Here is a 23,696-nt window from a genome sequence, read left to right on the forward strand (position 1 = left end):
ATCTCACTGTAATGTTGTGCCAAACATTTGCTTTTCCATCAAACGCTATAAAAACTCTTTACAGGCTCCTTTTGTTTGTCTTGTTTTGTTGTTTTGTTTTTACCAATTTATTGATTTCTATTTTTATTATTTTACTATTATTCACAGTACATGTGGAATATAGCAATGTCAGTGCTGCCAGGCAGAAAAAAAGACACAAATGAAAAAGAAAATGGGAGAAAATAGAAGAAATAAATAACAATAAGAAAGAAGACGAAGACACAGCACAAGTAGAAAAGCAAAACGGTTCAATCACAATTTTAGAACTGCACAAATGAGGTAAGGGCCTGTGTCTGTGCCTTTGTTTACATACTTGATGAAGAGGGTAAGAAGCCACAGTAATGCAGACCAAGGCCTCATGCCAAAGTGCAAGAACAGAAGCTAATCTTTGCATCGCACACCTGTTATGTAGTCAGGTGATTAAATGTAGAGGGGAGTGGCTGCTCCGTTCAGCCGAGAACGAAACTAAAAGTGAGATCAGTTGACAGAGCAGGAGAAATAAAGCAAGGTGAGTGTAACTGCGAATGCATGTTCTGTCAGAATAATCAAAAACGTTTTTTTGAGTTTCTGACTGTTCTCAAGTTGGAATAAAACTTAAGAAAGTCAGCAAAAATGTTTGTTTGATTGTCTGCCCAAAGGAAAATATTGACTTACTGTGTGTGCGTGCGTTGGTGTGTGTAATTCTTGTGCTACCAGTATTGGGTGTGACAAACATGTTTATTATGGTAATTGTTCTGTGCTCATTCTTTGTTTTGCTGCTTTCTTTCTCAGACTAACGATGAGTGAACTGAAGGAACCTAAACCCTCAGACATAAAGTAGGACACTGATTCTTCTGTAAACTAAGGGGAAGATGAATCATTTGGCAGGAGATACTATTATTTGGATTAAAAAGCACAACATAAACTTACTGACAAAGGAGTGAAGGAGTGCTTCTGTTTCATTGTAACTATACACAAGCAAGCACATAAGTACGGTGGGAGAAGTGAGCAGGATAACATAAAAACATGCATTAACGTCAGATTTTATATGATATAAAGGCTGCTCAGTGGAAATTCTTTCTGCTGCTGCTTCAAAGATTTGGGTCTGATCAGAAAGACTACACAGGGGACGGTAATAATCAGAGTGTAATACTATTCTCTCAGCACTACACTCTCACTGTTTCTCAGTCCTTACACAGTCATGATCAGAGTTTAGGATTAGGATTGAAGAGGAAACGATTAAACATTTACTGAAGACATCACATGTTTTAGCCTCATAAACCCAACCCTGAGGGAGAAGAAGCTCAGTACCAAACAACAGGAACATGCACAAGAAAAATGTATGATTTTTTCTGTTTGTGTTTCCAGCAGTCAGCAACGCAGACACAGTGCAGAGCTTTCAAGATCCAGCTGTGTGTCTTTGAAGACTAACCAGTCCAAAGTTGAAAACCTAATCTTCAGTAAAGAACCTGGACTCTCAAACACAAAGTAAGGCAGTGTTTATTCTATAAATGAAGCTGAAGACAAGTCATGATAAGAGAACCACTGTTGTTTTACAGTAACTGTTAGACCACCTTCACTCAACTCTAACAATGCAAAGCTTCTGTGAGGATGTTGAAAATCTGTGTATTTCCCCACACGAAAAAAAAACTTACCCACAGCAAGCAGGTCTGGCCCGGATCTGGTATTAAGCCGGCACTGCTGGCTGACTTCTGGTATGATAAGACGTATGTCATCCAGATATGGGCCAGGCCTGGCATAGATGGCACTGTCTATGCGATGGCATGCCATATCTGGCCCGATTATGGTTTGGTTAATTTGGCCCAGGCCCATAGAAAACAGCTCTGGCCAGGATCCGGCATCAAGCTGGCACTTCTGGCTGACGGTTGTTATGGCAGGGTGTATGTCAACCAGATGTGGGCCAGGTCTGGCAATGACGCTCCTGTCTATGCGATGGCATGCCATATCTGGCCCGATTATGGTTTGGTTAATTTGGCCCAGGCCCATAGAAAACAGCTCTGGCCGGGATCCGGCATCAAGCCGGCACTTCTGACTGACTGGTGTTATGGCAGGGTGTATGTCAACCAGATGTGGGCCATGTCTAGCAATGATGCACTATTTATGTTCCTATTTTCCTATTTTAGTTAGAAGACCCAAATGCCATGTTTGTTTGTTTAGAAGACCCAAATGCCATGTTTGACAGGTTTGTGAGTGTACGCTTTATCCAAAACCTAGTGAGGGTTTACTCATCTTTGCCAGTGGGTGGCTGTAGCTCAGGTGGCTTAGTGGTTCGATCCCTGGCTCCTCCAGTCTGCATGTCGTGAGTGTGAATGTGTATGAATGTAGTTAGGAAGCACTCAGTTAAGAGAAAGTGTGTGGTTGGGTGAATGTGGCATGTTGTATAGAGCACTTTGAGTAATCTGGGAGAGTTGAAAAATCTTTTATAAGAATCAGTATGTTCACTGTCTGAACAGAGTTTTGTCATTTTACGTTTGCACTATTATGCACATGTTGTTATTACAAGGCTTAATTAAGGTACACATTAGGCTGACAGCTGGGGCCAGACCTGAAACTGTTCTGGGCCAGCACAGGACCACCAGTGTGTCTGCAACTGGCCTTGTGCTGGCCCATGTGTGGGCCACCTCTGGCAAACCAGATCTGGGCCCACAAAGGGCCGTCATTCTTTGCGGTATGTGGGCCATGTGTAAGCACATCGTGTGGGCCAGATCCGGACCATACCAATTTTGCTATGTGGGTATCTGATGTGAAAAGCTCACTGATAAACATATCAAGGAGTTCTTCTATTTTAATGTATCTGTATACATGCACAGCTAAATATAAGTAAGCAGGATTTCCTGACATAAAGATCAGATTTTGGATGATAAAGATCTCAAATCTTTAGTCTCTTTAGAGGCATGATGGTTAAAGCAATGGTTAAAGCAACAAAGCAAAACAAACAACTGCACAAAAACACAAATTAAGCAATACATAATTATAAACCTTTGTTTTCAGTAGACTTTGTATCCTAAATAGTGAATATAGTATGTACAGTATAGTAAAATACAGTAAACTTTAAGTCTTCACAAATTAGAATATTTGACTTATTCCCAGAAATGCAAACCAAGCTCTTGCTATAGGCAACATGTAGACACTGCAGAGCCCATAGTAATGGGCCATATACTCCATTCTCCTGAAGGATCCCCCAGTGGACAAACCAAGAAGTTGATACCTTCAAAAAAGTGCACAAAATACATGTAGACTGGTTGAGCAAACTTGTTTCAAACCAAGACTTGAGTTTCAAGTTTTAATGTGCTTCTTTAGTTACTTCTTTGTTGACATGGAGGTATGCTTTGAGTCACTGTCATGATGGAAGTCCCAACCATGACCCATCCTCAGTGTTCTGGTTGAAGGAAGGAAGTCCTTGTCTAAGATTTTGCACTACATGGCCCCACCCATTGGCCATTTTTGAAGCTGTCTTGTACACTTAGCAGAAACACAGCCCCAATGCATATTGTTTCTGCCTCTGTGGGGATGCCGTTCTTTGGGTCCTACTCAACATTTCTCTTACACCAAACATGGTTGGTCATGTTGACACCAAAGACCTTGATTTTGGTTTCACCTGAAACAGGACTTTTACTTGAGCCTTCTTGGAATCATTGAGATGCTCAATGACAAACTTAAGATGGGCCATTAAATCCTTCCATTCACTTCCACTTGTCCCATTCAGGGCCATGGGAGAGCTGGAGCCTATCCCAGCTGTCGTGGGTGAGAGGTGGGGTACACCCTGGGAAGGTTTCCAGTCTAATCGCAAAGCTAACACAAAGAGACAGACTCCTATGAACAATTTACAATCACCAATTAACCTAACTCCACTAACTGCATGTCTTTGGACTGTGAGAGGAAGCCAGAGTACCGGGAGAAAACTTGACAAGGGGAAAATTCAGTTTCGAATGGCCCTTAGCAATGGGTCAGACACTCCATGCTCCCGAAGCCCAACAGGACTTCTTCAGTCTGATGGTTTCCTTCATCTCTGGTGTGTGTAGGTGTGTCCTACTCTATGTGCTAGAAATTTTATGTTCCAGGAAGTGTGAGTTTAACCACATTTCCATGTAGCACATCCAACTATACTCATATCCATTCTGGGTCTTAAATAAGGCTCCAGGCTTGTTCTTGAAAGCTTGCATTTTTTCCCCTCTCAATTAAATTAGTCTCTGCAGCCTTTCCATGCTTTGTGATTGGCTCCAACAGCCAACTACAGACTGATCATGACCGTGATATATATTTGTCAGTGCTAGTATTAAATTTTAGCACTTCTGGCTTTACTGTGCTTTGTTTTGATCAGAATAATTGTTCCGTGGTTTTCACAGTGTGGAGGAGCAGATGTCCTGCTGTACTTCCTATCAGGATTTTAAAAAGGATCTGGTCTCTACCAGCTGTGGATGCAGACAGTCCATCTCCTTGCACCAGTCTGCTTCATTAGAAGGCTCTTCAAGCATTCAGAGAAACTATGAAAGTAAGCTCTGTCTGATTATTTCATTTCTGAAAGCTGGACTTCTTGTGTTGTTCAGGTATTAAAAGCTAAAATAAAATGTGGTGTCTTGCCAAATGAGCAAAGGACAAAGCACAAAATATACCCAAAGGGCCTTTATTCTTAACAAATTGAATTCTAAAAAAAAAGAACAACAATTCAAGTGCATCAGCAACTATAGTGGCTTGTCTTCTTCTAGTGCATTGCTTAAAGCGCACTCACAAATGCACAGCTGAAATGGTCCAAATCCATAAATGGTAAGGAAAACCAATGAACTTTATCCGTTAGGCCTGCAAAGTCATTCAGCATTCAACTACACCAACCAGCCTAGAGGGACTGGTTTGGTCCAAAAATCTGAGGCGTAGCCCTCCCCCTTGGTCTGGTTGAGAAGAAACTTCCTTTCCCCTGTCTCCCCCCCCCCACCCCCCGTCCATTTTTCTATAACATCCAGATATAATATATATTTTGCTTTATGTTCATTGATTTTCATTCTTTTAGCAGATAGTCGTCTGCTGCAGAAGTTGTTAGACAAACATAAGGCTAATCTGGAGAGGAGATGTAAATGTTTGACTGAAGAAACAGGAAGTGGAACCCTATTTAACAGGATCTTCACTGAGCTCTACATCACAGAAGGACAGAGTGAAGAGGTTCATACCCAACATGAGGTGTGGCAGCTGGAGACAGTTTCCATGAACAAGGCCCTCCATGACACTCCAGTCAGCTGTCATGACATTTTTAAAGCCTTGCCTGACCAACAGAGATGCATCAGAGTGGTTCTGACGAATGGCATTGCCGGCATTGGAAAAACTTTCTCAGTGCAGAAGTTCACTCTGGACTGGGCAGAAGGTTTGGAGAACCAACGTGTCAGTGTGGTGATTCTGCTTTCATTCAGGGAGCTAAACCTGATCAGAGATGACCGGTACAGTCTTCTGGACCTGCTCCATGTTTTCCATCCAACATTACAGAAGGTCACAGCAGAGCAGCTCACTGTCTGCAAACCTTTGTTCATCTTTGATGGCCTGGATGAAAGCAGACTTTCATTGGATTTCACTAAAGGGAAGCTTGTGTCTGATGTCACACAGAAGTCATCAGTCAGTGAACTGCTGATAAACCTCATCAAAGGGAATCTGCTTCCCTCAGCTCTAATCTGGATAACTTCCCGACCTGCAGCAGCCAATCAGATCCCTCCAATATGTGTTGACAGGGTGACAGAAGTACGAGGCTTCACTGACGCCCAGAAGGAGGAGTACTTCAGGAGGAGATTCAGTGATGAAGAGGTGTCCAGCAAATTCATTTCCCACATGAAGACATCCAGGAGCCTTCACGTCATGTGTAGAATCCCAGTCTTCTGCTGGATCACTGCTACAGTCCTAGAGCACATGTTGACTACAGAGCAGAGAGGAGAGCTGCCCAAGACCCTGACTGACATGTACTCACACTTCTTGCTCGTTCAGACAAAGAGACAGCACAAGTACCATGAGGGATATGAGACGAGTCCACAAGAGCTGACAGAGGCTGACAGTGAAGTTCTTCTGAAGCTGGGGAGGCTGGCCTTTGAAAATCTTGAGAAAGGAAACATCATGTTCTACCAAGAAGACCTGGAGCAGTGTGGTCTGGATGTCACAGAGGCCTCAGTGTACTCAGGAGTTTGTACAGAGGTTTTCAAACGAGACTGTGTGATATTCCAGAAATCAGTCTATTGCTTTGTTCATCTGAGTATTCAGGAGTTTTTGGCTGCAGTCTACATGTTTCACTGTCATACTAACAGAAAAACAGAAGTGCTGAAGCATTTTCTAGGGAATGGTGAACATGTTTATTGTGGTGACATCTCGTCTTTAGATGTCTTTCTGAGCAGAGTCATGCAGAAATCCCTCCAAATTAAAAATGGACACCTGGACCTGTTGGTCCGATTCCTTTATGGTCTCTCTCTGGAGTCCAACCAGAGACTCTTACGAGGTCTGCTAGGCGAGACAGAGAGCACTCCAGAAATTATACAGCGAATCATCAGCAACCTTTGCAAGATAACCAATGAGAATACCTCTCCTGACAGATGCATCAACATATTCCATTGTCTGATGGAAATGAATGAACTCACGGTACATCAGGAGATCTTGGAGTTTCTGAAGTGCAAAAACGGATCAGAGAAGGAGCTCTCTGAGATCCACTGCTCAGCTCTGGCCTACATGCTGCAGATGTCAGAGGTTTTGGATGAGTTTGTCCTGAAGAAGTATAACACATCGGATGAGGGACGAAGGAGACTGATTCCTGCTGTGAGGAACTGTAGAAAGGCTCAGTGAGTAAATATCTGATTAACATTGTAAATCAATGTAAATTTGTAGCTAAGGTGTTCAAAAGTTCTTACTTTAATGCTCTCATTGTTCTTTCTTATAATTCCATTTTTTCTATTGCAAACAATACACTGGTTAGATTTTCACAGATGCTGTTAAGCTGCTCTGAAAATGTTGTTTGTTTTTTAAGTAAGAATTACTGTAACAATGCATTGTAACGACGCATTACTGTTTGCTTACAAACTCTAACTAATTACGACCACAGTAAATAGACTAAATGTGAAATTGCACTAAAATCTTCAGGTCTGAGAGAGACTGAGGAGAATTATTGTTTCATGTTACACATGTTAACACAAATCTCTATCCCAGGGGTAGGGAACATTAGTCCTCGAGAGCTGGTGTCCTGCAGGTTTTAGATCTCACCCTGGGTCACCACACCTGAATCAAATGATTAGTTCATTACCAGGCCTCTGGAGAACTGCAAGGCATGTTGAGGAGCTAATTTAGCCATTTAAATCAGCTGTGTTGGATCAAGGACACATCTAAAACCTGCAGGACACCGGCACTCGAGGCCTGGAGTTCCCTACCCCTGCTCGATCCTAATGAGGACACAGTTAACAACTTTATTTAATGTCTGTGTTTTTGTTGTTAATGTTTAAGCATAGCATCAAAAACAAAAACCAAAGATGAAATCTTGTGCAAAGAGACTTAAAATCGGCATATTGATTGTACCTAGATATTGAGGTTACAGTGCTACAAGCCTAACTGCTCATCAATATTGATTGATTGATCATACTTTATTCATCCCGAGGGAAATTGGGTTAAGGCTGCCAGCTGTGCCAGCATCATCTTACCCTTCCAACCATACATACATTACACAAACATCACATGGGAAAGACAGGTCAGAGGGGTATAACACGGAAAAAGCACAACATGAGGAAAGATAAGGAGAAAAAAATAACTCCCCCCAGACTGAGCTGCAATAGGGAGATCAGTTTGAGAACAGAAAAAAACACCTCTCCACATAGCATGAAAAATACACCAAAGAAACACATGACAAGCAACAGGGGTGGGTAAAGGGTGAGAGACAGCCAATGTAGACAGTACATCCGGGCCTGCAGCCTATGCGCTGGTCTCCTTGATCCACCGTCAGCATCGGAGGGGAATAAGTGTCGAAGGCATTTGGAGCAGGAGGGGGGATGAGTGTACATCTGTATGTGTATATATGTCTGTGTGTGTGTGTGTATGTGTCCAGAGTTCAGCTGAGACAGTGTCCTTCGCCCTGCCAGGCTAAGTAAACAGTCTTCCAGCTAGGGCTGGGCGATATATCAAAGTCAAGTCAAAGTCAAAGTCAACTTTATTGTCAATTCTGCCACATGTACAGGACATACAGAGAATAGAAACTACGTTACTCTCAATCCCTAGATAAAAAAGCAATGAACATTTAAATATAAGAGTGATTAAAAAATGCAGGTAAAATAATTAAAAAGTAAAAATTTAAATAAATAAATACAATACAATTTTACATATAACAAGAAAGCTATACAATATACAATATAATGGGTAAATGACATTGGGTGTAAACCAGGCAGAGTAGTGCAAATAGGCAAATAGTGCAAATGGCGATTTAGTAATGTACGGTAAGAGATAGTGTAACAACAAAGTCTTATGAGGTAATGGCAGTCCAATGCTCCACAAAGTGACTGGTAACTGGTGCAGGCCAGTGAGTGAGTCAGAGTGTGTGTGTGTGTGTGTGACAGAGTTCAGTGAGACCGTGGAGGAGAGAGGGGAGAGGGGGCAGAATCGGGAGGGAGTTAAGCTTCCTGACAGCCTGATGGATGAAGCTGTCCTTCAGTCTGCTGGTCCTGGCCTGGAGACTCCGCAGTCTCCTCCCCGACGGCAGTATATATCAAGTTTTTTTAAAAATATCGATATATTTTTATACGAGATATAAGATGTGACAAAATCCTTTATATCGATATAGTCTATGTTACGTTATAATTATACTTGTGGAGCCACAAGTTTGCCTCTCTTTCGTCCACTTTTGTCTCTACGCAACGTTACTCCGCCTCGCCTCTCTCCTTCACTGAACACAACTCCCCCTCCTCCCCCATTGCTTCACCTACAGGCAGCGACAAGATGGACACGGCAAATCTCCGTTAACGAGTTACTGCGCATTGCCCCGTGGGTGGGGCTGGACGGCGTTAACGTGTTAACGAGCTAACCACGCTAACGCCGTGCAGCCCCTCCTAAAATCCTTTCATTCTCTCAAAAGTTGACAGCGTGCCTTATGTATGAATTCTGGTTGTGCTTGATGACCGCGAACCGATTTGAAGTGGTACAAGGTGTGCAGCAATCTGTCAAAAAATGTTTTAGTACAACTTTGGTAAGCTACGGAGCTGCACCACTTGATGGATTGTCGGAGCATTACGGCTACAGAGGAACCTCGGGGAGTGATACGTACTGTGCTTCAACGTAATATTACCGTATTGTGTGTGTAAATGGCACCTGTTCAGAGACATGGTTACGAAGCGGATTTCAAACTCCAGGCTGTCAGTCACGCAGTAGAAGTTGGGAACAGAGCAGCTGAGAAATCTGGCTTTGTTATTATGCTCAGCGTCTTTTAGTTTACATTTTGACTGCACAATTGTGAGCTCTTTGTTATGCACAAAAACAACATTGTTTTATTTTATTTATGGAGCATTATTATTTAATAAATGCTCATAATTTATTTTTGAGTAATTTTTTCATGTACATCTATGCTGTATGTTAATAAAAGTGCCTGTGTGACATCTGGGACACCGCTTTGACTAAGAACTCTCTTTTTGTTCTTACTTTATGGCTTTAAAAAATATCGAGATATATATCTTATATCGCCATCCAGCTAAAAAATATCGAGATATGAATTTTGGGTCATATTGCCCAGCCCTACTTCCAGCCAACCCAGGTGGCCTTGCATAGAATGTGAAGAACAGTCTAAACACAGTCGTTATCAGGGTGTTTTTGTTCAGCTCCAGCCTTGAGACCGCAGGTGGCACCAAAGGGGTATCCGCATGAAGTAATGGTGTTTTTTGCTTTAGTGTGAACAACTCATATGAATTTCACAGCTGTTCTAACAGTCCGACACTGGTCTCTCAATCTCCCGTTGGAGAGCCGTGAGCTTCTCCATGATGTTATCAAACTTACGTTCCGTGGTCTCGTCATTCTTGTGCTCAAAGAGCCGATTTTGAGAACTCACGACCCCAGTGAGCTTCTCCAAGATGTGATCCAATTTGCGCTCAGAGGTGTTATTCCGATTTTATTGGTACTACTTGAACTCCGCCTCTGGCTGCACACTGTATACTTCACTAGGTTTGTGTAAGCATTCTGTCTGCAGATGTGTGGAAAGAGCTGATATTAATTTGTCTCTGTCTGGATTCAGTTTGCACCATTGTGTTCTTTTTCTTTTGTTCAATGACATCTTACTTTGGAACATGCCACACAAAACGCTAGTTCTTTATAATAACTTGTTCTGTAATATGTGTCATCACAGACTTTCTGGCTGTAAACTGTCAGAGACTCACTATGAAATCGTGGCCTCAGCTCTCATGTCCAACCCCTCCCATCTGACAGAGCTGAACCTGAATGGAAACAACCTGCAGGGTTTAGAATCAAAAAACCTTTTTGCTGCTCTGGAGAGTCCAAACTGCAGACTGGAGACTCTGAGGTCAGTTCACTGATTACTATTTCTGAAGATATTTCAATAAATTGAACTATAAAGCTTTCCCCTTATAACCTGACTCTAGTGCTGTCAGATGGAGTGACACATCTTTTTCCAGTTCCTTTACGGTATGTTGGTTTTGGGTATCCAGGACTCGAATTTCGGCACCAGATTGTGCACATAGTTTAATAGGTTAAATCCTACACTCTACATTACCTGATGCAATGCCAGGTGTCAGGTTGTCTTGCCTTTAGTTTCTTCATGTGGTGTTCTGCACTAACAGCTCCCATACAGACCTCCATACTCAGAGACTGAGAAAGTATATACACAAGGGGAAGATTAGGGAGTGGAGACAGCTGGGAAACACGGTGGAACAAATTAGACATAAGAGGAAAGGGAAGCAAACCGAACGTTATACACAAGAGACAAGGACTATCAAAAGGAAAAAGGAAACCTGACAGACACAGTACTCAAAACTTAAAACAACGATATTTTGTTTTGTGATTTTATTTGCTGGGGTGCTGGAATTTTTTTTACATTTTTTAATTTAATACTCAAATGTTTTTTAAATGTATCCATCACAAATTTCTGAAATTAATTTTTATGCTAAGACCAGTTAAATATTCAACTCAGTCAATAGTTTTAAAGATATACATGTTTAATCATTAACTCAAATTTTAGAGTGCAAAATAAAGGCCAGAAAGTAAATTGACAGACCAACCAAAATATATTTTGAAAGGTATTCTGTATGTATGAGTATGCACCAGGAGGGCAACAGATAAGAACTAAAACTGGCTTCATAAACATGGTTGATAAATAATCTGGATTGATAAATTGCAGCCACTCCTCCTCAGCCTGTGCTTTTTTATTCTAGGGTCTACCTTAGAATATAAATTGCCTTGAGGTGACTGTTTTTGTGGTTTGGCTCTGTATAAATAAAATCTAATTGAACTGGACTAAATTTGAGGATTCTGAAAGTTAGTTGAACTCAGTATACTGATTTATCCAAACTAAAATTTTCATCATACCATAACCAGGTTTCTGTAAGGCAGAATAAATCAATATGTTGAACAATTATTAAATCATTTACTCACAGTAACTTAGAAAGATCTAATGTTTAATAGTCCACATTTAATTGTTTTAGTTTTTGAAGCAGTTTAGGGTGTTATATTATTATTTTTTAATATGCCCATTTTTGGTTTGTTTGATGATGATCTGGGAGCAGACACAGTCTCTGTGGGGATAAAATAAAGAGAGAAACTTCAGAGAGGTGTGTGAGACTGCAACTCTCTTTCCTGGTACCAAATCAGGATGATCACTTTGTTATTAATTTGACCAAATGATGAAATGATGTTATAGAAATGATGTCCTTTATATCTAAAGTAGGATGAATGCCAGCTTTCCCCACAAGACCAGTTTTTCCACAGAAAGTTTCACAATTCTCTATGAAACCCATGTCTATTATTTTTTTCACAAAGGACTAGGTTGGTGTGCATAATATTGTTTGAATAATAGGTCAGTGTAATATTAAAACTAAAGTGATCATTTAAAATCACTTTATATTTAAAGTATGACAAATATGCAATTAAAAAAATAAAATAGGAAGGGGCCAAACACCTTTTCACGCTCTGACCAAACATGAGTGTAAAAGTGAAAGTGAAAGAAAGACAGATACTATGTACTCATTTGATTGAGAGAAGGTAAAAACATTTTATTAACGTGTTTTATTCCCGATTCAGTTTGGAGAGCTGCAGTTTGTCAGCAATCAGCCATGTTGCTCTATTCTCTGCTCTGAAATCAAACCCCTACCATCTGAAAGATCTGGACCTGAGCTACAACAACAACCTGGATGATTCAGGACTGAAACAGCTGTGTTGTTTTCTGGAAAGTCCACACTGTAGACTGGAGTCTCTGAGGTTAGGTCATTTACTCTCTGTTACTATTATAAATTTCATTATTAATTCATTTCCATTGTGTAGCATCCATTTAAAAATCAACGTTTTATTGGAATATAAATTGGTCTGTGGTCACTAAAGACTAGTGTTGGGCACAGATATTGAAATGAATGGCCACTGTTAGTTATTAAATTAAATAAATGTTTCATATGCCTGCTAAACGGTCACATCCGTGTACAGAAGATTCCCTGAACTTCAAATTACCAACCTTTCCACATCTAATTTGTTTATTATTGTTTTATTCGTTACTTAGATTGGAGCTCAGCGGTTTGTCACCGAAAAGCAGTGTTGCTCTGGTCTCAGCTCTGAAGTCTAACCCCTCCCATTTGAAAAAATTGGACCTGGCCTTTAATGACCTGCAGGATTTAGGCGTGAAACAACTATATGGTTTTCTGGAGAGTTCAAACTGTAGACTGGACACTCTGAGGTCAGTTAACCTATTCTGTGACTACTGATAAACCTAAATTTGATAGACTTCCATGAGTTCCATGTATAAATGACCAAAATATATGTTATCTGCATCTTTTATTCTCTATTTAGATTGGAGCTCTGCAGTTTTTCAGAGATTGGCTGTGCTTCTCTGGTTTCTGCTCTTAAGTCCAATCCCTCCCATCTGAAACATCTGGACTTGGGTGGAAACGCGATTCAGGATTCAGGAGTGAAGCAGCTGTGTGGTTTTCTGGAGATTCCTCTATGTAGATTGGAGACTCTGATGTCAGTTTGCTTACTGTCTGCTATCACAAAATCTTATAATTTATGTGTATAGTATAGTTAATTTCCTCCTTCAAAACTGAAAAAAAAATGATAATGATTAATGAATAAGAAATTCTTACTGATGAGGGAAAGTATGGTTTATGTGCAAATTTAAAAACTGTCCATATGTGGCTGAATTGTATCTGATTTTATCCACATTTTTTTTCTTTGTTCAGTCTGTGGTGCTGCAGTTTGTCAGAGATCAGCTGTGCTACTCTGGTCTCTGCTTTAAGGGCCAACTCCTCCAATCTGAAATATCTGGACTTGGGTGTAAATAAGCTGCAGGATTCAGGAGTGAAGCATCTCTGTGGTTTTCTGGAGATTCCTCTCTGTAGACTGGAGACTCTGAGGTCGGTTCACTTTCTGTAATTCTGTAATACATAATTACATTATGGATACACACAGATACAAAGAAAATCAGAAATTAGGGATTGCTCATTTAATAAGGACAAATAATGTTTAGCTAAATCAGAATCGTTAGAATCTTTTTTTATATTGTCATTATGCAAAAAACACACTGATATTATATGCTGTTCTATTCAATGCAAAGAAAAACAAGGAAAGCAAATAAAGCAATCTATTCATAACAATACAGAAATAGAAAATAAAAGTTTCTAATAAATAAATACAGTATAAGCATGATTAAATATGTACATATTTAACCTCCTAAGACCTGAAATCTTCCATGGCATGCATTTTTGATTTCTCTCTTTGATTTTTGATTTCTCTTTTGTTTCTAAGAAAAATGAGCGCCACATATATTCGTTTTAAATTTCGATAGAACAGTAGCAGTATAATGTCCTCGTAAGTGGATATCAGGCCCTTGTAAAGCAAAATTGAGTATTTTGGTGTAAATAACCCAAAATGTGATGTCCACATATGTGGACACCAGGTCCTAGGAGGTTAATATGTACATATTAACATATGTAGATATGTGTGTGTGCTTGATTATTGATTGCACAAGTTTGAGAAGTGGACATACAACCCTAACAACATACAACTGATAGAATTGTTTCGGTGGGTGCGAGTGCAATCATGGGTGTAGCGTATACAGTAGGGGACTTAGCACACATCCCTGTTTTAAGTTGACGTTGTGGCTGAGTGTTGCGGAGAGGTGAGACCCTACTGTGACTCTCTGTGGGTGAGTTTCTGAGAAAGCCACTAATGCAGAGGCAAATGAAATGTGGGAGGCTAACGTTGATAAGTTTTGTTATCAGTCTCTTAAGGATGATTTTGTTGAATGCCAAGCTGACGTTGATGAAAAGAAGCCTGGCATAAATGTCCTTGTATTCCAGATGGGTCAGGGTCCTGTTTAGAGCTGTGGCTATGGCATCGTCTGTTGATCTCTTATCCCTGCATGCAAACTGGTGTTGTCGAATATGGGTGGAAGTCCTTGGATGATATAACTTTTGGCCAGTTTCTCAAAAGAAGTGGTTCATGTTCTGAACTTAAGTGACAACAACCTGAAGCACAGCGTCACTATCAACAGCATTGGGTCTGGGTTTGTAGTTAATAAGTCAGCCACAGCCGACTCAAGTTGTTGCTGTGGAGGTAGTCCTCAATTTTATTATTATAATCCAGCCTGGCCTGTCTGATGCCCTTTTTTAGATTTACTCTGGCTGAACTGTACAGTTCCACATGACCAGACCTGAAGGCAGTGTTTCTGTTCCTCAGCAGGGTCCTAACTGCACTTGCCATCCAAACCTTTGGTTGGCATACACCCAGATGCCGTGGTGATGGTGTCTGTGCAGTACTAGATATAGCAGAGTACAGATGTGGTGTACTCCTTCTGGTAGGCAGGCTGGTAACATAAACAAGGATATTTGGTCCAACTAGCGCAGGTGGGGTGTTGTTATGGTGCTGTATCCTTGTTTAATGTTGGAGTAGACTTTATTCAGTAGCTTTTCCCACGTGCAGTACAGATTACATACTGACAAAAATTGGGGAAGTAACCTGAACACATTTAATATAATTATCACTGATTATATGTAGATGTTTTATTGTTTATCCAGTCTGAGGAGCTGCAATTTGTCAGTGATCAGCTGTGCTGCACTGGTTTCTGCTCTGAGGTCCAGTCCTTCACATCTAAGAATCCTGAACCTGAGTGACAACAACCTGCAGGATTCACACGTTAAGCAACTCTCTAAACTTGTGAGGAGTCTACAGTATTAAACTGGATACCCCAAGGTCAGTAAAGGTTGATTGGTATTGTACTAAACACAGTTATTATGAAAGGTCAACACATATATAATCAAAATTTTCTTGTAAATCTGTATCATCCAAGTGTTGGCTTTGAATTAAATTAGTTATTAACTAAGTAATAAATTGTTTTACTTTTTTCCTTTATTTGGCTTTTATTTATATCTTGTGTAAATGTTATTATTTAGTTCCAATCTATAGCACTTTGCATCAGCTATGTTTGTTTTAAGGTTCTTTATAAATAAAAATGATGATGATGATGGCTTGACATTAAATATCTCCCTCTGCTGGTTTTGCAGCCTACTGTAGCTTTTGTTGTGAGCATGTGTTTGAGTTGTTGTAAAGATGATTGCTGTTGTTGTGTTCAAGTCTAAGGATATAAACTTGGATTCTAGCTGACAGTCTTATAAGATTTAAAGAAACAGGTTCTCATTCATCAGACTGTGGGACCATAAAACTGCGGACTGTTGTTCAGAGAACCACTGTTACTGTCACGGAAAAGAGGGACCCAGGCGCGGTTCTTGCTCACAGAAACACAGTGCGTTTATTTACAGTGAAACAGACAAGTCCAACAATTCACTCAAAAGTGCAATTTTCCAATCGTGCTCGTCCCTTGCTCCCAGTGCATTCCGTGTTGTAACTCCCTTAGTGTGTGTGCTCCCCAACTCGCTTCTCCGCTCGCCCCTCCTGGAGGAAGAAGGAAAATCCAGCGTTAGCCACACGCTAGCCGAATAACACACTCACACTGCTCGCACAGACTATACCAGTTCGGAGTAATAATCCCACGTCGACTGTCGCCGCGAGTCCAGGTTAAATACCCCTTTCTAGCCTGGAGGAATGATTACCAACCACTGGTCAGGTAACACTTAGAGTCCCCCGAGAGCAGCTTCTACCTTTCTACCTTTAAAACCCGCCTTCCAGCCAAATGGCTGGTAGGCTTTTAGCTAGGCTTTAGCTTCAGCCAAGTGGAAGCTAAATTGTCTAGTCATTCATATGTAAATTAGGTTGTTATCTGGGAATTCTGGAGGGGAGTGGGGGTGTGTGAATGAGGGGGTGGGGGAGCTGCTAAAAGCTGTGAACTTCCTTTTGTGTTCGTCTTGATGCATTCTCAATCATCCAGGGAAATAAATCTCCAAAAGTCACCAACTTGGAGTGTTTCAGTTTGCCATCTTAGGGAGAAATCAACACACATGGGTGTATTTCCTTTGTTGCTGAGATTTATTGATAAAAACAGTACAAAAAACCAACCATTTGTACACATATTTACAAATAATAATAAAAAGTGAGTGAGTACATTTCAACATTTTCAGCAATCACTCACAATCCTGGCACTGCCATGGTATCTGTAGTCTGCAAGGGCTGGTCCGGATGGGCCTAACCTGAGAAACATGGAAGACGTTATGTACCTTCATAGCAGGCGGAAGGGCCAGCCGGACCGTCACCGGGTTCAGGACCTCCTGGATGGCAAAGGGGCCAAGAGACCGAGGGACCAGTTTCTTGGACTCAGTCCGAAGAGGGATGTGCTTGCTGGAGAGCCACACCCGCTGGCCGACCTGAAAATCCAGAGCAGGAGTGCAACGGCGATCCGCCAATGCCTTGTTCCGCTCGGCCGTTCTCAGGAGTGCTGCGCGCGTGGCCCGCCAGACCCGACGACAGCGCCTAAGGTGGTGCTGGACCGAGGGAACCGCCAGCTCCCCCTCAGAGATGGAGAGGAGGGGGGGTTGATACCCCAGCGATGCCTCGAAGGGCGAGAGTCCAGTTGCTGATGACGTGCTTGCGTTGTGGGCATACTCCACCCAGGCCAACTGCTCGCTCCAGGTCGCTTGGTTCGGTGATGCGACGCAACGCAACATGGCCTCCAGCTCTTGATTGGCCCTTTCGGTCTGACCATTAGTTTGGGGGTGGAACCCGGAGGACAAACTGACCTGAGCTCCCAATTCTGCACAGAACTCCTTCCAAACCCGCGAGGCGAACTGAGGGCCACGGTCGGAAACGATGTCCTGGGGTATGCCGTGGAGCCGAAACACATGCTGCGTCAGTAACTGGGCCGTCTCCAAGGCAGAAGGGAGCTTGGGCAGAGCAATGAAGTGGGCGGCCTTGGAAAAACAGTCAATAATGGTTAGAATGGAGGTGTTACCTGAAGAGGGAGGCAAGCCGGTGACGAAGTCCAGGGCGATGTGCGACCACGGGCATTTTGGAGTGGGTAACGGTCGCAGAAGGCCAGAAGCAGGTGAGTTGGAGGTTTTGTTCCGTGCGCACACCGGGCATGCCGCAACATAGTTCTGGACATCGAGAACAAGAGAGGGCCACCAAAACAAACGTCGTAGAAAGGAGACAGTGCGATTTTTACCTGGGTGGCACGAAAACTTGGCAGTATGTGCCCAGTGAATGACCCGACTACGCGCTGTGGCCGGAACATAAAGTCTCCCTTTCGGGCCCGTGCCAGGGTCGGGCTCCTGTCACTGGGCGTCCCTGACCACCTTTTCAATCTCCCATGTCAGTGCACCCACGATGCAGGTGGGGGGCAGGATCGGTTTTTCCTTCTCGTCCTCATCGGTCACGGGTGCGAACTGGCGCGACAACGCGTCTGGCTTAGTGTTCCTAGAACCGGGCCTGTAAGTAATGGAGAAGTGAAAACGAGTAAAAAATAAGGCCCACCTGGCTTGTCGGGCGTTGAGGCGCTTGGCTGCCTGGAGATACGCCAGATTTTTGTGGTCCGTCCACACCACGAAAGGCTGCTCAGTGCCCTCCAGCCAATGTCGCCATTCCTCGAGGGCCCACTTGATGGCGAGCAACTCCCGGTCGCTCACATCGTAATTTCTCTCGGCCTGAGACAACCTGCGGGAGAAGAACGCACAGGGATGCAGCTTGCCATCGATCCGTTGGGAGAGAACCGCCCCCACGCCCGAATCGGACTCGTCCACCTCCACGATGAAAGGCCGGCCGAGGTCCGCCTGGACGAGGACCGGAGCCGAGGAAAACAGGTGCTTGAGCCGATCAAACGCTTGCTGGGCTGCAGAGGACCACTGGAAAGACAACTTAGGAGAAGTTAGGTTGGTTAGAGGAAGGGCTACCTTGCTGAAATCCCTGATAAAGCGGCGGTAGAAATTGGCGAAGCCCAGGAACCTCTGCACCTCCTTGCGGGTCTTGGGACTAGGCCATTCCACTACGGCTTTGACTTTGGCCGGGTCAGCTCGCAAACGCCCCTGTTCCACAATGAAACCCAGAAAAGAAACAGTTTTCACATGGAACTCACATTTCTCCGCTTTCACAAAAAGGCGGTTCTCCAATAGGCGCCGTAGAACCAGACGTACATGGTTGATGTGCTCAGTCTGCGACCTGGAAAAAATCAGAATGTCATCCAGATACACGAAGACAAAATGGTTAATAAAGTCCCTGAGCACATCATTAATCAGGGCCTGGAAGACTGCAGGGGCATTAGTAAGACCGAAGGGCATCACTAAGTATTCGAAGTGCCCCAGGTGGGTGTTGAAAGCCGTCTTCCACTCGTCACCCTTGCGGATGCGAACCAGATGATAGGCATTCCGAAGATCCAGTTTGGTGAACAGGACTGCCCCCTGTAATAGTTCGAATGCTGAGGCCAGCAGGGGGAGTGGATATTTATTCCTAACAGTGATCTAGTTCAGCCCTCGAAAGTCAATGCAGGGACGCAGGCTCTTATCTTTCTTCTTTACAAAAAAGAATCCTGCTGCTAAAGGCGAAGTAGATGGGCGAATAATACCTGCGGCCAGAGACTCCGTTATGTAGCGTTCCATGGTCTCGCGTTCCGGTTTAGACAGACTGTAGAGCCGACTTGTTGGCAGGGGAGCACCTGGGAGTAGGTCGATTCCACAGTCGTAAGGCCGATGTGGAGGCAAAGACAACGCCTTACTTTTGCTGAATACCTGGCCGAGGTCGTGGTATTCGGCGGGCACCAAGGAAAGGTCGGGGGTGAGGAGCTTTTCGCAGAGGCGGTCCCGGGATTGTCCGGGACAGCGGCAAGTAAACATTGTTCATGACACCGCGTGCTCCAGCCAGTTACACACCCTTTGGCCCAGTCGATATGGGGGTTGTGATGTTGGAGCCAAGGAAATCCCAGTACCAGTGGGGTGTGGGGGGCTTTGAATACCAACAAACTGATTTTCTCAGAGTGATTTCCCAAAATAATGAGTGTAACCTCCTGAGTGCGATGTGTGACGGAGGCTAGATGGCCGCCATTTAAGGCTGAGACCTTCAGGACCTCTGGAAGGGGAAGTAGGGGCAGGCCTAAGATGTTGGCTAACTCTTCGTCTAGAAAATTTTGTTCAGAACCAGAGTCAATGAGTGCGCAGCAGGAGTGAGTGAGGGAGTGAAACATTAATTTAGCAGGGCAGCTGAGGTGAGGGAACACTTTTGTTGTGGCGCCCGCCAGTATCCCCACAATTACTGACGGGCCGACTCTTTTACTCGGTCTGGGCAGGAGTCAACAAAATGTCCTCTTTTTCCACAAAGAAAGCACTCACCAGTCCGTTGTTTGCGCCCCAGTCTAGAGGAGGAAAGCTTGGCTCCGCCGAGCTGCATGGGTTGCTCTTCATCCCCGTGTTGCTCCTCCTCCTCACTTCTCCACATCAGAGTAGGAAGGTCCCTAGATGTACCCGTGCCCCCAGCAGGCCGCCGACCATCCCCGGCTCTTCTGCCAAACTCCCGCATGTGGTCGTCTAAGTTAATACACATATTGATTAGAGCAGACAAAGCTTTAGGCAGTTCCTTGGTTGCTAACTCACGCTTAATATTCTCGTTAAGGCTGTTGAGGAAGGCTCCACGCAGTGCTTTCTCCTCCCAGTCCGACTCCTCCGCCAGGATCCAGAACTCCACGGAAAAGTCAGCAACACTCCTCCTACCTTGCTTCAGAGAAAACATGCGATGACCTGCAGCATCCGAGCTAGCGCCTTTATCAAACACACAGCGAAACTTGCTGAGAAAGACGTCATATGACACAGAGGGCTGGGTATTTAGAACTGCCTGAGCCCATTGAAGCGCCCGCCCAGTCATAAGTTGCACCAAATAAGCGATTTTAGCAGAATCAGAGGCAAAGGCACAAGGTTGCTGTCTAAACACAAGAGAGCATTGCGTCAAAAAACCCTGGCTCCTCCCCAACTCGCCGTCAAATTTTTCAGGTGCGGGGAGGGAGTACTCTCGCTGCCGCGGTGGAGGTGAAGGAGGAAGCGGACGGGCTGCCACGGCTTCCAGCGAAGGGGCGGGCTGCGTTGGAGCCGTATTAGGTGAGGAAATCAACATACCTTTAAGCTCTGTTATGGCTTGCAGAAGCGCGGTTTGTTCCTTTGAAACGTGCTTCAGCATTTCCTCATGTCGCTCCAAAACCTCCGCTTGGATAGACAGCTGGCGTGAAGCAGAATCCACTGCGTCCATGGTGGTGGGATTATTCTGTCACGGAAAAGAGGGACCCAGGCGCGGTTCTTGCTCACAGAAACACAGTGCGTTTATTTACAGTGAAACAGACAAGTCCAACAATTCACTCAAAAGTGCAATTTTCCAATCGTGCTCGTCCCTTGCTCCCAGTGCGTTCCGTGTTGTAACTCCCTTAGTGTGTGTGCTCCCCAACTCGCTTCTCCGCTCGCCCCTCCTGGAGGAAGAAGGAAAATCCAGCGTTAGCCACACGCTAGCCGAATAACACACTCACACTGCTCGCACAGACTGTACCAGTTCGGAGTAATAATCCCACGTCGACTGTCGCCGCGAGTCCAGGTTAAATACCCCTTTCTAGCCTGGAGGAATGATTACCAACCACTGGTCAGGTAATCAGCTGCAGGTGGGCCGGCAACAGCGAAGAGGGACTCCCAATGACGACAGTCGCCAGGACACGCCTCTCCCACGGTGCGCACTTCCGTAAACAGCCCCGAGGACCAGGGAGGGAGAACCAAACACACACACAGAAAACATAAACACAAGCAGGGTCGTCCGGAAAGAGCCGTCCGACCGTGACAGTTACATTTAATAATCTAGTATCTGCATCTAGTCTTCATACAGAGCAGAAGTTCTTTTGAAGTTCAGAGTTGCATTTGCATTTTTTCCCCGTCAGTGGCTTCATCTAGATATATTCAGTGAGAGCCTGCATGTTTATTTATTAGCTGATGAGATGTTCATTAATGCACAGAAACTCTTTGTTTCATTTAAACAGCAAGAATCTCATCATTAAAGTGCAATGAAGTATTAAAGATTCTCATCGGTTCATTTCCACTGTGAATTTGAGTGAAACAAACTTGATGCAGAAATTCTGTGTGAAGTTCAATATATTCACTCCAACATCTTAACATGAGAGCTGAGAGGACAGCGGTTACACCGCACATTTGCTCCTCTGCTGCATTTTTTACTGGAGGTGCTTCATCAACAAAGCGAATAAACTGAGTTTCAGTAAACAGAATATTAATCTCCGTTTCTTCTCTTATTTACAGCTGGGAATGATGATCTTGGCAATGGTGACAGTGTATGTGAGTGGATGAGCTGTGTCCTGATCATCCCGAGAGACTGAAGCAGCAGCAACGTGTGCGTTACTGGGAGGTGAAATGGAGAGTTAAGCTTCATCCAAAGAGAAGAAGTCTAGATGACTGTTAGTGCTGGAGCGTGAACTCTTCTAAGAGTATGCTAAGTGTATTCTTCTAACAGCTGCACTGAAGAAAAAACACATCAAGGGGGAAAGGGACACAGTTATTATCATTATTATTATTATTAGTAGTAGTAGTAGTAGTATTATTATAACAACCAATGATCAATTTTACAAATATAAGTATAAATGAAAAAATATGAATACTGATGCTTTTAATGAAGGACAATGTAAATACTAGAGATGGCACGATACCACTTTTTTATGTCCGATACCGATATCATAAATTTGGATATCTGCCGATACTGATATGAATCCGATATAGTATTTTTTAATCAACAAAACTGTTTTTTAAATATCTTGCTGCATTTTGTATAAGTTCATACTCAAGTTTAAAACAACAACTACACTAAAGCTATTCTGTTATACCTGTATGCAAAAAAAAATATTTCATAGTTCAGCAATACTGATCAATCTAATAAACTTAAACCTACACCATCCTCCCTATTCTGGTATTTTAAAGAGTACTTAGCATAAATATTAAGCAACCTAACTAATAGGGTTCCAACTCCCAGCAACAACAAAAATAAATAAATAAAAAATAGGGAACCACCCCTCACGCGCCACCTCATGATGCTTAATCGACGTAATCAACCTTAATTTGATGCAGTGTGAAAAAAAATGCACAGAAATCAATTATTTTTCAAGAAATATTAAATAGATTCAACATCTTTCTTCAACAAAATTGCAGAATGCACAGATGGTACCTTCCCAAAGGAAAAAGTACTATAGCTTACTAGGGTATATTAGACTTAATAGTTACTATACACAGTAATTGACTTCTATTCATTTTACATCAAATTAAAACTTTGGGTGTCAGATAATTATTTATTAAAAGCTAGACATTTTAAATGAGAATAAGAAAGAAAAGTATGTCTTTGTGCCCCCTTTTCCCTGTTAATGCCCTATCGGCCCCCCTGGCTAAACTTTGCTAGATCCGCCCCTGCACAGTTACCAGCCGTCAGCTACGTAGAAAAAGATCCTCGAGTAGAAAGTAATATTAAATACATTCTAACAACAGCTGATCAAGCTTAAACGTGCTGCTGTTGTTCAGCCGCTGGTTTCCTCTTTCTGGTGCAAAGTGGGCCAAAAGCAAACAAGAGACACGGACTCGCGACAGAAAAGCCGATCAGCTGATCATTAAGCAGTTTCATGATTGAAGTAGCAGCAAGAAGAGGCAGTCGCTCCATATATCGTTTGTTAAGCTTAACGCAGGAATGCTTTACAAACATTCAGAGATGGACTTACACACTTGCTTTACTTCTCTCGGGGATAACTTTGTCGGAGATGAAATGCCGGGTTGCTAGCGAAGCTCCAAATGCTATCCAGACCACCGACAGGTCCCGCATGCCACAGCCGCTCTATCACGTGATGCATACTGCTCCGACGTGCTAACGTTCTGAGGTGAGCTACGGCGTGTTGCAAGTTTTGTGAGGTGCTTTCGTGATATTTAATGGATCGGATTACATTTTTTATTTTTCTCCGATATCCGATCCAGTAATTTAGGTCAGTATCGGACCGATACCGATACGTAATATCGGATCGGTCCATCTCTAGTAAATACTGGTGTAAGTATATACTCATATAATTAGAT

General features: G+C 43.1%; 1 protein-coding gene across 3 annotated transcripts; it reads left to right on the top strand.

Moving 5' to 3' along the window:
- The first annotated feature begins 392 nt into the window (after positions 1–392).
- Positions 393–22,369, top strand: LOC120736071 (protein NLRC3-like). 3 transcript variants are annotated; one of them, XM_040036027.1, is made up of 12 exons: positions 393–547; positions 811–855; positions 1,387–1,506; positions 4,386–4,531; positions 5,048–6,839; positions 10,367–10,540; positions 12,274–12,450; positions 12,743–12,916; positions 13,030–13,203; positions 13,419–13,592; positions 15,255–15,429; positions 21,894–22,369. In XM_040036027.1, the coding sequence occupies exons 2-11, from the start codon at positions 818–820 to the stop codon at positions 15,412–15,414; spliced, it is 3,129 nt and encodes a 1,042-aa protein (XP_039891961.1). In that variant the 5' UTR covers positions 393–547; positions 811–817; the 3' UTR covers positions 15,415–15,429; positions 21,894–22,369. The 3 variants fall into 3 exon arrangements, with proteins under 3 accessions (XP_039891961.1, XP_039891959.1, XP_039891960.1); XM_040036025.1 differs by having other exon boundaries at positions 395–547; positions 5,045–6,839; XM_040036026.1 differs by lacking the exon at positions 393–547 and having other exon boundaries at positions 557–855; positions 1,390–1,506; positions 5,045–6,839.
- The last annotated feature ends 1,327 nt before the right edge of the window (positions 22,370–23,696 follow it).

This window comes from Simochromis diagramma, unplaced genomic scaffold (genome assembly GCF_900408965.1).
Source record: "Simochromis diagramma unplaced genomic scaffold, fSimDia1.1 OVJJ01000816.1, whole genome shotgun sequence".
In the NCBI taxonomy this organism is placed as follows: domain Eukaryota; kingdom Metazoa; phylum Chordata; class Actinopteri; order Cichliformes; family Cichlidae; genus Simochromis; species Simochromis diagramma.

Excerpts from the sequence above, each read along its gene's own strand:
- LOC120736071 (XM_040036025.1), top strand. The coding sequence starts at position 818 with ATGAGTGAACTGAAGGAACCTAAACCCTCAGACATAAA. Across the intron at positions 10,541-12,273 it reads TGCAGACTGGAGACTCTGAG|TTTGGAGAGCTGCAGTTTGT; the intron begins GTCAGTTCACTG and ends TTCCCGATTCAG. Across the intron at positions 12,451-12,742 it reads TGTAGACTGGAGTCTCTGAG|ATTGGAGCTCAGCGGTTTGT; the intron begins GTTAGGTCATTT and ends TTCGTTACTTAG.